The sequence below is a fragment of the Myripristis murdjan genome, chromosome 16 (assembly GCF_902150065.1).
Source record: "Myripristis murdjan chromosome 16, fMyrMur1.1, whole genome shotgun sequence".
NCBI classification, from domain to species: domain Eukaryota; kingdom Metazoa; phylum Chordata; class Actinopteri; order Holocentriformes; family Holocentridae; genus Myripristis; species Myripristis murdjan.
This window is the reverse complement of record NC_043995.1, coordinates 13614741-13628310: the sequence shown is the minus strand read 5'-3', so window position 1 is coordinate 13628310 and position 13570 is coordinate 13614741. Positions and strand designations below refer to the sequence as shown.

General features: G+C 41.3%; 1 protein-coding gene across 4 annotated transcripts in view; it reads left to right on the top strand.

Moving 5' to 3' along the window:
• Window positions 1–13570, top strand: part of rims2a (regulating synaptic membrane exocytosis 2a) — a 152515-nt gene extending 138945 nt beyond the window's left edge. For 3 of the 4 annotated variants that reach the window (XM_030072005.1, XM_030072004.1, XM_030072003.1), the window contains 5 exons: window positions 11137–11278; window positions 11619–11731; window positions 11920–12021; window positions 12237–12376; window positions 12512–13570. In XM_030072005.1, the coding sequence (XP_029927865.1) occupies window positions 11137–11278; window positions 11619–11731; window positions 11920–12021; window positions 12237–12376; window positions 12512–12715 (701 nt within the window). In that variant the 3' untranslated portion in view covers window positions 12716–13570. Of the gene's footprint in view, window positions 1–7267; window positions 7757–11136; window positions 11279–11618; window positions 11732–11919; window positions 12022–12236; window positions 12377–12511 lie in introns of those variants that run through there. The other variant, XM_030072006.1, reaches the window with a different exon arrangement.

Sequence of the window (13570 nt, the reverse complement as noted above, 5' to 3'; positions counted from 1 at the left end):
TTTTATACTATCACACTAATTTACAAAGTTCACTGCAGTAAAAAGTAAGAAGTCTGCCCTCACAGTGTCAGCATCAGATGTAAATCTCATGAAAATTGTTTCCACTTCCTTTGAACTTCAGAGCTTCAGAGCTTCAGAGCTCCATCTTCTTTTAAGTGTTTTTAATGAGAAAGTTGTTTTCAAATCAGTGATGGTGTACTATCCTCCAGACTGTGTACTCAGGAGCACTGCTTTAACACCACAGTTTTTCAAGGAAGGCATTGCCTTTCTAGCAAGTGTCCTTTCCAAGAAAATGAACAGTTTTTTTCTTCTTCTCCTTTTTTTTTTCTTTTTTTTTTTTTTTTTTTTGTTTTTTGATCCAGCATACTGCGGGACACCGACACTTGACATGTGAGTCCTTAGTGGAGGAACTGCCCCTTGACACTTGACAATGCTAACTAACCTGCTGTGAATACATTCATAATTTTGTGATGAAAAAGGAAAGAAGTCTACTTCACCAAGTTACTTTTGAGCAGCTTTGAGCAACTTTTAGGACTGTGTCATCTCTGGTTACTTTTCTTACCGTACACTTATCAACTATGGGTGGTACACATGTACTCTACATAGCCATACATCTCTACATACACGGTCTTATATGCACACTGGTATTGGTTTATCAGCACAGAGGCGGATTGAGTGGATGAACTCCATAAACAAAACTCAGTCTTTAAAATTGCTACATGTATTATTTTAACATCAATAAATCATGACCACATTCATTTTAATACATTAGTATATAATTACCATAAACAAATGACAGCATAACTGAGTGGATTTGGAGCCACTACACTGTGTGATGCTGGGTCAGTGTGCCTCATGGCCCAGTACACCGTAAAACCAGGGGCTGTTTTACTGTGCAAGTGGTACATAAATTCTAAATTTATTCCAGCCACACTGTTCTAATTATATATTTTCAACTTCATAATAGTTTACTTTGCTGAAATGCATATGAACTATTGCCAGGTTGTTATTCTTCCAGTTTTCTTGCAATTTTCGTCTAGCTCTTCAAAACGAAAGGTGATACATTTCATCTGAAGAAGTCAGCTTGTTAAACCAACATGTCTCTGTTCAAAGTAGTCGGTTTTGCTTTATGTCAAAATAAAAGATGTAAGAAAGGGTAGGCATTATATAAGCTACGGCTTCTGCCTACACCTTTTCGGTTCCAATTAGCTGTATATTTTCTGTATTGTTTGTATGTGGTAATGGAGGATGAACCGAAATAAAAAAAAAAAAAAATAGCTATCTATCTAAATAGAGGGACAGGCAGCAACATTTTCTTTTGCTACAGGAAACAGCAGGATTTATTGAAAATGTGGTCTTAATTCTGAGAAGAGCAAAATGCTATACACTTGTATACTTTTAAATGTCATTTTTTGGGGGGCGGTTTATTATCATATTCTGTGATTATTCCTTAAGATAGCCCAATCAAGACATGTTAAAATGCCCAAGTTCCACAGAGCAACCCTCAGGTGTCAATGACTGTCACACAAACTTTGAATAATTATGGCTTTATCCGTTGGGTTTTTAGAACAGTGTATATCATCAGTCAGCTGCTCTATGAGCTTGGCTAAAACTGTTGATTCATCTTATAAACGCTGTCATGCTCCACCAGTTGTTTAGTTTTCAGGCTGGAGTGTGACTCGTGCTCTTCAGCCATATATATAGCAATAGAGACTGAGACTTGGACATGGAGGAGGATACTTGCACAGTGCAGAAGGTGGTAGCGTCCATGCATTCTGTCTCCCATGTGAGCTGGACTAAACATGAACTTCCACTCTGCTGTTTGAGAGTTTCAGTCACTGCTAAAAATATGGCGTTCCTCTTCTGACTGCTTTGTTTTCAAATGCTGACAGCTCCTCTCGGTAGCTGTCACCCAGAGGGGAAGGGTGATGTGGCACGCACTTAAAAAGACTCTGTGGTCAGCTGAGTCATGGACTGTGAGCATGATTTTTCTCCTGGTTATAAAAACCCTCTGAGCAGTCGCCTCGATTCCTCTTTCAGCATGAGAAGTAATCATGCTGTGGTGACATGTTTGTGTTGCAGTTCTCACACACAAGCTCAGCCTCTGCATATTCCACTGGTTTGTTTTGACTATAAAATAGAAAAATCAGCTGGTGAAGTGTCAGCTGTGTGCATTAGGATTTTTAATGTACTGTTGAAGGTGCCGCTCGTAATGCAGCTGATACTTTGCAACTCTCCTGTCACGCTGAAGCATAGGCCACATTGGCCACACATCTCTTTCTCTCTCTCTTGCTCTCTTGCTCTCTCTCCATCTGCTCTTTCAGTTTTTGCACCACTGAGTGGAGGGATGCAGGCCAGACACAGCCAGGCACAGAGTGTTCTTCAGTGAACTGTTCAACCTCATGCTTTTTCACATTTCAAATGACACTCTTAACTCACACCCTTTTGGTGAACGTGTGAAGTGAATGGCATACCACAGTGTATGTGTGTATACATGTGTGTGTGCGCATTCCTTTCCCTTTATAACATATATGTAATATAATTGAGCTTGTTTCAACTAAAACAAGTGCTCTTACAGTATATTGTACATGGTTTTACATTTGTGCTCATTTCTACATTTTGATCCGCGACAACGGAACTTGCAAAGTTTAATGTGCTGTAAAACAGCATTTGAAAGAAAACTGTATGCTGTAATCTTATATTGTACGATGTTTTGCAATCACAACTACGTACTGTTTTAGTTCTAGTCATGTCTGAGCCAGAGACAAGAAGGGAAACTACACTTCCAGACTGCAGGGCTGGCCTACATCAAGACAGGCAGCAGGGAATGTAAACGGCGAGAACAGGGAGTGTCTGCTTGACTTTGCATGTGCATCAAGTGTGTGTGCGTGTGTGCGTGTGTGTGTGTGTGTGTGTGTGTGAAGCCATCAGCGCGTGCCTGTGTGTTTCCATGTGAATGGAATTGTACATGTGCGTGTGTGTGTTTTTGCAGACATTCGTGCGTGTGTGTGCCAGGGTTAGGAGCCCTCCATTAAGCTGTGTTTACAGTCTGTACAGCCTGGGTCCCTCTCTGACGCTTGGCCTCACTTCGACTCATCAATCAGAAACACTTCCGAAGGCATCTGCCTATGATCTGTGCCGCCTGCCAGGCAGGCCCTACGTATGACTTCTGGGATATTGCACTCTTTTATTGTTGTTGTAGAATTGGTGGGATTTTTTGGATTCCTACTGTCTGAGGTTTTCATTTCTCAGTCATTCAGTCACTGTTATGTTGGTCATAGTAAAGGGCTTTGTTATAGATGGATTACTGATATGGTTCCCAGTAAAATCTGGGAAACTACCCCATATGATTGTGGAAAGACCCAAAGTACTTTAGACAATACCTTCAATGTAAATCTTTACAGCTCTCCTGTTGTTGTGAGTACCAAACCACCCAAGAGCTCTTAATTAAAATGCACCTACATCTGTTTTAATGGTGCATATTTGTTTAAAGTTAAGCTCATATAAGATTTTAAAATTAGTCAAATGAAATGAGTCAGTTGGCTAATTTTAAAATCAAGCTGTCATTTTGCTGGAGACTAACACCCTCTAAGTGTCCCTCAACCCGTATTTAAACCCACTGGTGTACACAGTATGGTCTCTGTGAAAGGAAGTGACACATTTTCCAGGAACAACTATTTTCTGAAGCAGGAAGAAAGCATTAATGTGTGGAGTACACCAACCACCATTCTTGTGATCTCTTTTGATGTGACTCTAAATACACAGGCTTTATTTGTTAATAATGATCAATATTATCCACCAAATTAGAGCTGCTTTTTAGCTTTTCATGTGTACCATGATCTCAGCTCTATTTTCAGAAGGATGAAATACTCAGCTAATTGTACTGAAAAGATTAGCAATAACTTTAATTAACATTGTTTTTCCTGTCATGTGCATTGTATATTACATTCTACTGTATACAATGAGACTTCTCTCGCCTTCTCTCTCTGTGTAGTGCGTAGATGGGTAGAAATAAACTGCACTAAAGGTGCCAATGTTGAAACAAGCAACACGTGCCAAACGTGTTGCCAGGGTGAATGCCACCTGCTGCTGCCATGTGTCCAATGACACATGTGCCACAATTGTGAAAAAGAGTACATGATTCTTCATAGTGTTCTCTCAGTTTGTGTTGGATCATTATTTTTTTTCTGGGCAGTTTTTCGCCACTTTGTGTCTTCTGTGCATTAACTGAACAAAAGCCATGCCTTTTCTACCCCAAATTAACTCTTCCTCCCAGCAACTGTCAAAATATATGTAATTTTGACAGTTGCTGGGAGCAAGTTAAAACGCCGCTTACTGTATATAGAGTGGTTCATGTGATTAGTTTTGTATCTGTCCACAGTTAATCTCACATACAATTGGGCCTATCAACCATTTTTTTTTTGCACTGTTATGACTGGGCCTTGTGGTTGTGGTGATTCAAAACCTTTGGAAAACCTGTTTATACCACAACTGAGTGCTGACCTCCTCACTCTCACCTTTTAACCACTCATTAGGGGCAACAAGTGATCAACAACTGCTTCACTTTGGAGGAGGCAATCATGTCTTTACAAGTAACAAGTTGTTGCTTCTGTAACATTTCCAGGCATCACTGCTCAGATAACTGTACTTTATAGAGAAACTGTAATTAGATTACAGTGACACCCTGAGCATTCAGGCCTGCGTCTACAGTATGACTTTATTTTGCTGCAGTTTTTACATATGCAAAACTATAGAACTGGCACGATACTCTAGTTCTTGGTGCATTCAAAACACACACATCTTGTTGATGAGTTGGTAACACTTTACAATAAGAGTACAACAATTAACATTAGTTAACGTTAGTTAATGTCGTAATGGTTAATTAACTGTTAGTTAATGATTATTATGGCATTTACTAATGTTAATAATATCTACAATAACCCTTAAATAACATATAAATTAATACCTTAGCATGAACAGCATTAGTACATGATTCTTAGACACATTAGTTAACAGTTAGTTAACTGTTACTTAATGTTTATAACCTGTTACTTAATGTTTATTACGGCATTAAGTAACGTTAATTGTTGTACTCTTATTGTAAAGTGTTACCGATGAGTTTAATTGTTGGGCCTCAGCAGCAGTAGTCCTAATCCTAAGAAACACTCTTAGAGGGCCCATTCAAAATTACCCATTGCTTGTGATGGCTGCTCGTCCAATTTCTCCCTAGTTGCAGATTTGAAGTGTTGTTTTTGCCTGTGCTGACCTAGATGAAAGTCTATGTAGCCTGGAAATGGACACAATGCATTAACAGCCTTCCTCATGGAAGTAGGTTGCAGTGTCTCTTAGAGAGAGTTTTAACCACAGCAATAACACTAGGGAGGGTGCTATATTTATAATAGCGCAGAGGGCAGTAATTGGCCAGTCTTGTGCCTCTGCTGCAAGATACAAATTCTGAGCAGAAGCATTGAAGCTGATTTTCTGTGTGTCAAAGTAGTACACGTTTAAATTAGTTGTTTTCCCAGCTCTTTCTGGCCCTTTCTTAGACACATTTTAATGAGGGGACTAGGGATCTTCAGGGGGAGTTAAAAGGTCAACAGTAGATGCCACATAGATGGTAAACTGAAAGCTGGGAATCTGAAGATTGATTTGAGATGCAGCTCAGGAGACACCATAGAAAAATTCATGGTATGATTTGGTTTCAGAAACTTTTGACATTTGGAGATTACTGTAAGAATTACATTTTTCACAGGTTGAATGGTGAGCATTCTGTTATGGAAATTGCTCAGAAACTCCCCCTTATTGCCAGTATACCTGGAGAACCATAAATCATCTGAATGTCCCAGGTCTCTAGTTTGTGGATATAAAGCTTCAGCAGGCTGTGATTATCCTAGAGGTCACAATGGGTCAGTTTATACAATGATGTCAAGTTTAAAAAAAAAAAAAAAATGATTTCAGCACAATGAAATAGTTACTGTGGGGTTAACATCATCGCACATTAATAAAATTTGGCTCAATGAATCCACCAGTGTCTCAGCTTTCCGGTCATATCCAATTTATGCAAATCTAAGACTGTTTAGGCCCACGTTGTTTTACAATAGGAAAAAATTTATACTGCATGCAAAAACCTGCATAATTCATGCCCTAAACTGCATGGGATTACCATAAGGTGGGTATGTCTGCAAAGGGGATAGAATCCATAGAACCCATTTTCAGTCAGATATCTTGAGGTCAGAGGCCAAAAGACGCTTTTTTCCCCATCACTAAAAATTAGCCAAACTTTAGCCAGCAATATTTAGCCAGCTTCTGAAAGACAGTAAGATGGTGGGGACTACCGGCAGGCCATCAGAACAGTAAAGAGTTAACTAGAGAGCCTGAAGTTTAGTTTAGTGTTCATGACACCAACAGAGCATTTTTAGGTATTTCAAGGAGCAACCTGTGAGTTTAGGAGAAACTTGTCGAGTTAGCTCCTCTGTTGTGTCTATCTGCTCTGGACTGTTTAGAATAAGCTGGCTTCAGTCTCAAAGAGAATGGAGAAAGAGTGAAGAAAGGTTTATGTTTAGATAAATTGAAACTAATTCACACTGAGGTTTTTTCTGATTGTTTGAAAGTGGAGTTCATGGTTGAACGAGCCGTATTGAATTTCTCCTAACACAACAAAGCTGCAACACTGAAGCTGTGGTAGAATGAAGGATGGGAACTCCAGATTGAGCATATGAAATTGTTGCCTATGGACTTGATTTCTCATTCTTGACTACTACAAAAACACCCAATAAATGTGAACTGAATGTCTCCTAACACAACGCAGCTGTGATATGGAATCTGTGAAAAGAGAAGAAGGATGAAGTCGCCGAGTTCGGCACGTGAACTTTGAGTGACCAGCATGTGGCTGAAGCCCTCTATGTGGAACAGCAGTCGAGGAGCAGGGCTCTTGGCAGACCATATGACAGCTTGTTTTCACTGGCCGCTCTGGATCTGCCTGTGGCCGATGGAGTGATAAGACGAGGGGGAAGGGAGGGAGCGATAGTGGGATGGAGGGATGGGGAGACAGGGAAAGAAACTGTGATGAAGGGGTCCAAGGACAGCAAAAGAGCAAGCAAACAGAGTGATAAAAGAGAGAAAGAAAGAAACGATGAAGAGGAAGAGGTGAAAAAAGAGGTAGAAGGGGGGTGGGTTGCTCAGATGTATCTCTGGGTAGAGCTTGTTCACCCAGAGAGCCAGCCGAGGTGCGCCTGAGCAGCCTGGCCCTCTGATTGGTGGAGAGGGATGCAGCTTGCTCCCCTCCCCCTGCAGAAGAAAAGAGGAGCAGCAGAAACGTCAGACAGAGACAGCACTTAGGCTCCACTACTGAAGCAACCTTTTTCTCAAGCTCCCTCTAAGACGCAGTCACCAGAGCATTTAGAGACCGTCTAGATGACAACTTGGACCTGATCTTCCACAGTATAGCAGTGTAGTATGATATAGGACTAAGGCATTTGGCGAGTTAATCAGATTTCAGTTGAATGTCAAACCACTGATTTGACTTGACTTGTAGAAGATTATCCAGAAAAAACAAGCCCGACATTGGGTGCATTCGATTCACCGGGTTGAGAGGGACGACAAGAGGTGACAATGGGCAGGCAGGGGCACGATGCCACTGCTCCGGCTCCTGGGATGCGCATCCAGCGTTCCCAGAGTAAGATGAGCCTGTCGGCATCATTTGAAGCACTGGCTGTCTATTTCCCCTGCATGAACTCCTTCGACGAAGAGGACGGAGGTAAGATGACGACCGGGGAAATGTCACAGCAGAGGCTGCTGGGTAAGGGGTAGCAAGAGAAATGTGCTGTTTTAGGGTGAACTGTGTTGAGGAAGTAGATTTAAGATGAGTGGAAAGATGCACAGTTTTAGACTTGGGGCGGATGAGAGATGCACTGGTCAGGAGGAAGGGAGACTTGAGCAGCATGGACTTGAGTGATGTGATCTGTTGGAAGCTGATGCCTTTGCCAACATCTCAAGCCCAGTCAAATTGTCTTCCTGACCTCCAGTTTGTTGTGAAATATAAGGATTGTTTTAGCTGTTGTTGATGCTAATGCCACTACTAGTGGTTGTGTTGTTGACGTGAGCAGTTAAGGAATATGGTGTGTTTGTTGATCTGATATGATACTCATGCTATTTACGGTCCTTTGCTAACCTAAAGCAGCTGTTTAAGACACTAGATAAGGTTGTCTAAGACTGTCAAAGAAAGGATATATTTTTGCCTTGATGATTTGTAAAATTGGACTCCTTGAATGGCAACCAAGCATTTCTTAATTGGAATGAATCATTGTGTAGTTTCTTGTGGGTGGTAGTGCAAATTTAGCATATCCTGCGACTGTCTCTTCAGATTTCTTTCACAATGGCAGATGCTGAATATGTGTTTATATTTATACCTCCCAAGATGCTCTCATAATTTCCTGCGCCAATATCACTGGACAATGGACATCTCCAATCCAAAAACAATAGGTTGTGGATTTGAGATTCAGCAAGCTGGCTCTATCCTTTCTTTCACAAAGAATAATTGCCTGAGCACACAGTCTCTCTCTCAGCAACACCTTGCTTCACATCCAGTTGTACAAAGTGTTCTACTTTTTTTTTTTTTTGCCACTGAGCTGCTCCACTTGAGTCTGTCATTTACTTTCCCTGTCCAGCCGCCCCAGGATTTGACAGTGACCTTTGATGAGAAGTCAGCATTTCTAACTTCTAGACAACTCATCTTCATCTTAGGCATTCTGGCTAAATCCACAGAGGGCCATCTACATTATTAATGCTAGTGTAAAACTGGTATCCCTGCCAACTGAATGGCAAAAGTACCTGATCCTTATTGCCTCCCTTTAGTCTTGATAAAGCTCATTCAATGCTTTTAAAGCAACTTTTGTTCATGGGCGTGTGCGTGTGTGTGTATGTGTGTGTGCGGATTGTGGAAGCAGGACAGGATTTCAAAGAAGTTACGAAAAAAGGATCTGTCATACATTCAGAACCACTGTTTCACTGATGGTCACATTTTAACTCACGTTTTGTATATAAATAATTGTCATAAATGAGATTCCTGGTGTATTGATAGGGTTGAAGTCATGTTCTGTATATGAATATATGTATCAGGCTAATGCATTTTGAAGAGGAAACTGTTACATTTGATTTATAACCACTTTAAGCACGGTTATTAAATATTTATAAGATCACCTCTGAATTCATGGTGCAGTAATGGTGAGGTCTGCATCTCTCAGACTGATGATTTTCCTCACTTATAACTTCCTCTAACACCAAATTATGGGACATATTTTTGTTATAACTGACTGTTATTAGATTTTTGGGCTTGTTTCTCATATCAACATGAATGTAAACAGGGAATAAATGCATTTTTAATTTCATGATACATGCCAAAAAAAATCTTGCTTGGGAAAGGTATTTTATTTAATGTTCATTGATAACATGTAGACTGTGTGCTGATTGGCGGAGGAGGTCTGTCAGCTGCAGATTGCTACAGACGTCACAATCAACGTCTGCGACTCGGGCTCTATTGTAAAGTGTGAAGAGCAGGAAGAGGAGGCGGAGGACAGCTGAATAACTGAGAATGCCAGGCTCAAAAGCCTCAGGTCTCTTTTTTTTCTCCCTTTGAGATAAGAGACAGACTCATCTCCCTTCCCTCTCCTCAGGGGAGGAGAGGGGATCAGGAGTAAAGACAGCTGGTGCGACAACAGGGCCATATTGATCATGCTGATTAGGAAGGCTGTAGTCTGTGCAGGATTCGTGCAAACAAACTGTGGGAAATTATAAAGGTGGAAATTTCAAAACCTTTATCAATGGGTGGGAGTATTATTTTTCACCCTTGTTAGCCCTGTAGTTGTGGTTGGTACACTGAGGATAACTTATTGGTTTTGCAAAGATTACTATCCAACCTTTGGCAAATACCATGATGCACTCATTTAGTTTATGATAGATCTTTTATGGCATTATATATGAGAAAATGGAGTTTGCATCACATTATAAGTGCAGTATCATTCTGTATTGCTTGGATGGGTCATCTTTTATTAATTACACTTCAGCAATGGCTCTGCAACTAATTTCACATTGACATTTGAGCGGGTCAATAAAGGATCGACACGTCCCTTGTCTTAACACTGAGCAGCAGGAGCTAATGTACACAAGCACTTTCAGATGCCAGCTTACACTAATGGAGCGCTGAGTGGCTACTTATAACATATAAACCTAGGGATGTGCAATAATACATGCTTTATTTGTTGAGTTGAAACAGTTTTTTGTAGGTATTAGTGCAACTTGTTGTATCCTTGACTGCCACAAATGAGCCAAACTCTAGTATGTTTTCTATTATTACAAGCTTTGGATCCTTGGCCACTGAAAGCCATAGTGTGTTACTTGTCAGGGAACCTGTTTGTGCCTCAAGCTAGGAAGCAGTTGCAAACCTTCCTCTCAATGAAATATAGAAAGTAATTAAAAAGAAAGACAGAGGTGACGGTGTCAGTGCTGGTATGTATGTGTGCATGTGCTGGTGCAGGCATGCATTTGATGTGGGAACATATATTTGCGCAGACATATATTTGCATGTGTGTGTGTATGTGTTTTTGTGTGTGTTTGAAGGTGGGGTTTGGGCTCACTGTGACCCAAAAGACCCCCACAGGCAGCCGGTAGCACACAGACGAGGGCTGTACATGTTGTTCCGTTCTTCACTCTTGGGAAATAGACACACACACACACACACACTCACACAAATATGATTCAGTTGAATTAGTGACCTTGTTTCATTTTCATTGTGAAATTGTCATACCGCAATCACTCCCAGAATAGACTATTCATTTCCTGGCGGAAACATGAATTTGATTTCATGTAATAGACAATGAGTTGCCTTGTTATGTTTTTTTGTTTGTTGGTTTGTTTGTTTGTTTGTTTTCATTTCCTGCTGAATGATTTTCTATAAACCCATGGAAACACAGGTATGTCAGTATTAATCCATGTGAATGCAGTTCGCTCAGTGAGTCACAACATGATTCAATGTCATGAATTGATGTCTCCATCACTTTCTCTCTCTTTCTCTCTCTCTCTCTCTTTCTCTCTTTCTCTCTTTCTCTGTCCTGCTCTCTTTCTGTGTCATTATTTCTCCAGAAGCGGGAGGTAAGAAGTTGCGCAGCACTATCCAGAGGAGTACAGAGACAGGCCTGGCGGTGGAGATGAGGAGCAGGATGACTCGACAGGCCAGCCGGGAGTCCACAGACGGCAGCATGAACAGCTACAGCTCTGAGGGAAAGTAAGGAAACGAGGACTCACGCTCTGCCAACAGGCATGAAGTGTGGGCTGTTTAACTTCTACCAGACTAAAAAACGGCTTATCAAAAATCAGACTACTCGGTATTTCTTGGAGGAACAGCTCAGCAGCAGCCAGGACAAATTTTTAAGTGGGAGTGATTTACAGATTCCTTAGTCTGATATTTCAAAGCTACACGCAATCACATACAGGGTCACAGTCTCTCTCTCCCTAATCCTCAGTTTCAGTAGGTTATAGACACTCACCTAAAGCTTTGTCTTGAGTCATCACACCCTTACCTTTCCTATGCAGTAACCATGTCGTCTTTTCTGTTGTTCTTCCAGTCTCATCTTCCCTGGTGTGAGGCTCTCCTCAGACGCTCAGTTTAGTGACTTCCTGGATGGCCTTGGCCCCGCCCAGCTTGTTGGACGACAGACATTGGCTACTCCACCTATGGGTGAGAACGAGACCTTTACTGCTAATGAAACCTCAACAGCAGCTTTTTCCTGTTAGGGCCCGTTACATATTTAGCATCAATTTAAAGCTTTATTTAAATCTGCGTTCTTAGCTTTGATTTTACAATGATTTCTTTTCATGATACAGAGCAGAATGCTGATAGTTTGATGGCTTGTGTGTATAATTCAGGTGACATCCAGATCGGCATGGTGGAGAAGAAAGGAGCACTGGAGGTGGAGGTCATCAGAGCCCGTGGCCTTGTAGGAAAACCAGGTTCCAAGGCACTGCCAGGTAACTTGAGTCCTCAAACCGCCATTACCCACAATCATGTATCAGCGATTCCATTGTCAATATTTGATAAATAACACTGTATTTATTTGGCATAATGATGCTTCCCTCTTCGTTTAACCCAGTGGAGATGTTCAAGCATACGTACAGAAAAGGCTGAATGAGAGCTCATGTAAATCGTAACATTCTCTCTTTCATCTCCTCTCCTCTCCTCACAGCACCGTATGTAAAGGTCTACCTTTTGGAAAATGGAGCCTGCATAGCCAAAAAGAAAACAAAAGTAGCAAGAAAAACCTTGGATCCTCTTTACCAGCAGCAACTGCCGTTTGAGGAGAGTCCGGGAGGGAAGGTTTTACAGGTAAAAAATGCAGTCCTCTAGATACTGAGCAGGCCAAAATCCAATGTCCAATCCACTCATTTTAACACAACTTGAGGATGTATTTTTCCACTCTCTGTTTTTGGTTAATGGGTGTTTTTGTGTTTTTGCCCACAGATTATCGTATGGGGGGACTATGGACGTATGGACCATAAATCATTCATGGGAGCAGTTCAGATACTCTTAGATGAGCTGGACCTGTCAAACATGGTGATTGGCTGGTTCAAGCTCTTTCCTCCTTCCTCACTGGTGGACCCTACTCTGGCCCCGCTGACAAGAAGAGCTTCCCAATCCTCACTGGACAGTTTCTCTCGATCATAGCAGCGTGTGGACTGATAGCGTTGTTGTAGCAGCCAGTGTTGCGATACAGGTCATGCGCCCCAGTTACACTGCATGCTTGATGTTGTGTCTTCTGAGCCTGTTTCTAGGGGTGCAAACGTGATCCTGTGTTTTGAGCAAAAACGTCGCACACATCGTGCACGTGGCGAAGCGTGTGGCGAGCGACTGGCGGCCGGGATTACCGGGTGTTGTTGTTGTTGTTGTCGGAGGAAACTGGAATGAACTCCTTAGCACGAGGAATCCGTCAATTCCAGGTTTTCATCCAATTCGAAGCCATGGGGGTCAGTACTGGGAACCGCTAAACGAGTTCTACAGAAGCCCTTTTCGAATGAAAAATAGATGTTTTGCTTTTAATTTTTTTCTTTTGTTTTCTTTCTTTTTTTTTTTTCTTTTTTTTTTTTTTTTGTTCTTTGATGTCAATGTATTTGTATCCGAAGGGGGTGACAGTGTTCCTACCCAGAGGCTTGGTCACGCCATGCCAACAGACCTAGCTGTGTAGATGGAGATTTGGAGACCATCGCTTTGGGTGAGGTGTGTCCCACCTTGTTTCCGCACTCCCCCAAAACATCAGAGAAATGCCCCATATATTGTAGGTTTATGTGCTGAATCAAACCACGCAGGTAAAAAGACCAGAAAGACTCAAAAGTTAATCAAAGGCAATACTGAAGTGAACACTCCAGACTTTACAGTAACGATCAAAACCCCACGAGAAGATGTACTTAAACGATCTACCATCATTCTTTCTCTGTTGATATATTGTATGAAATTTAAATGAGACATTTTTTTTTCTTTTTAGTTTATTTGCATGGACACCAATTTAGCTGACTTAAAAAAAAA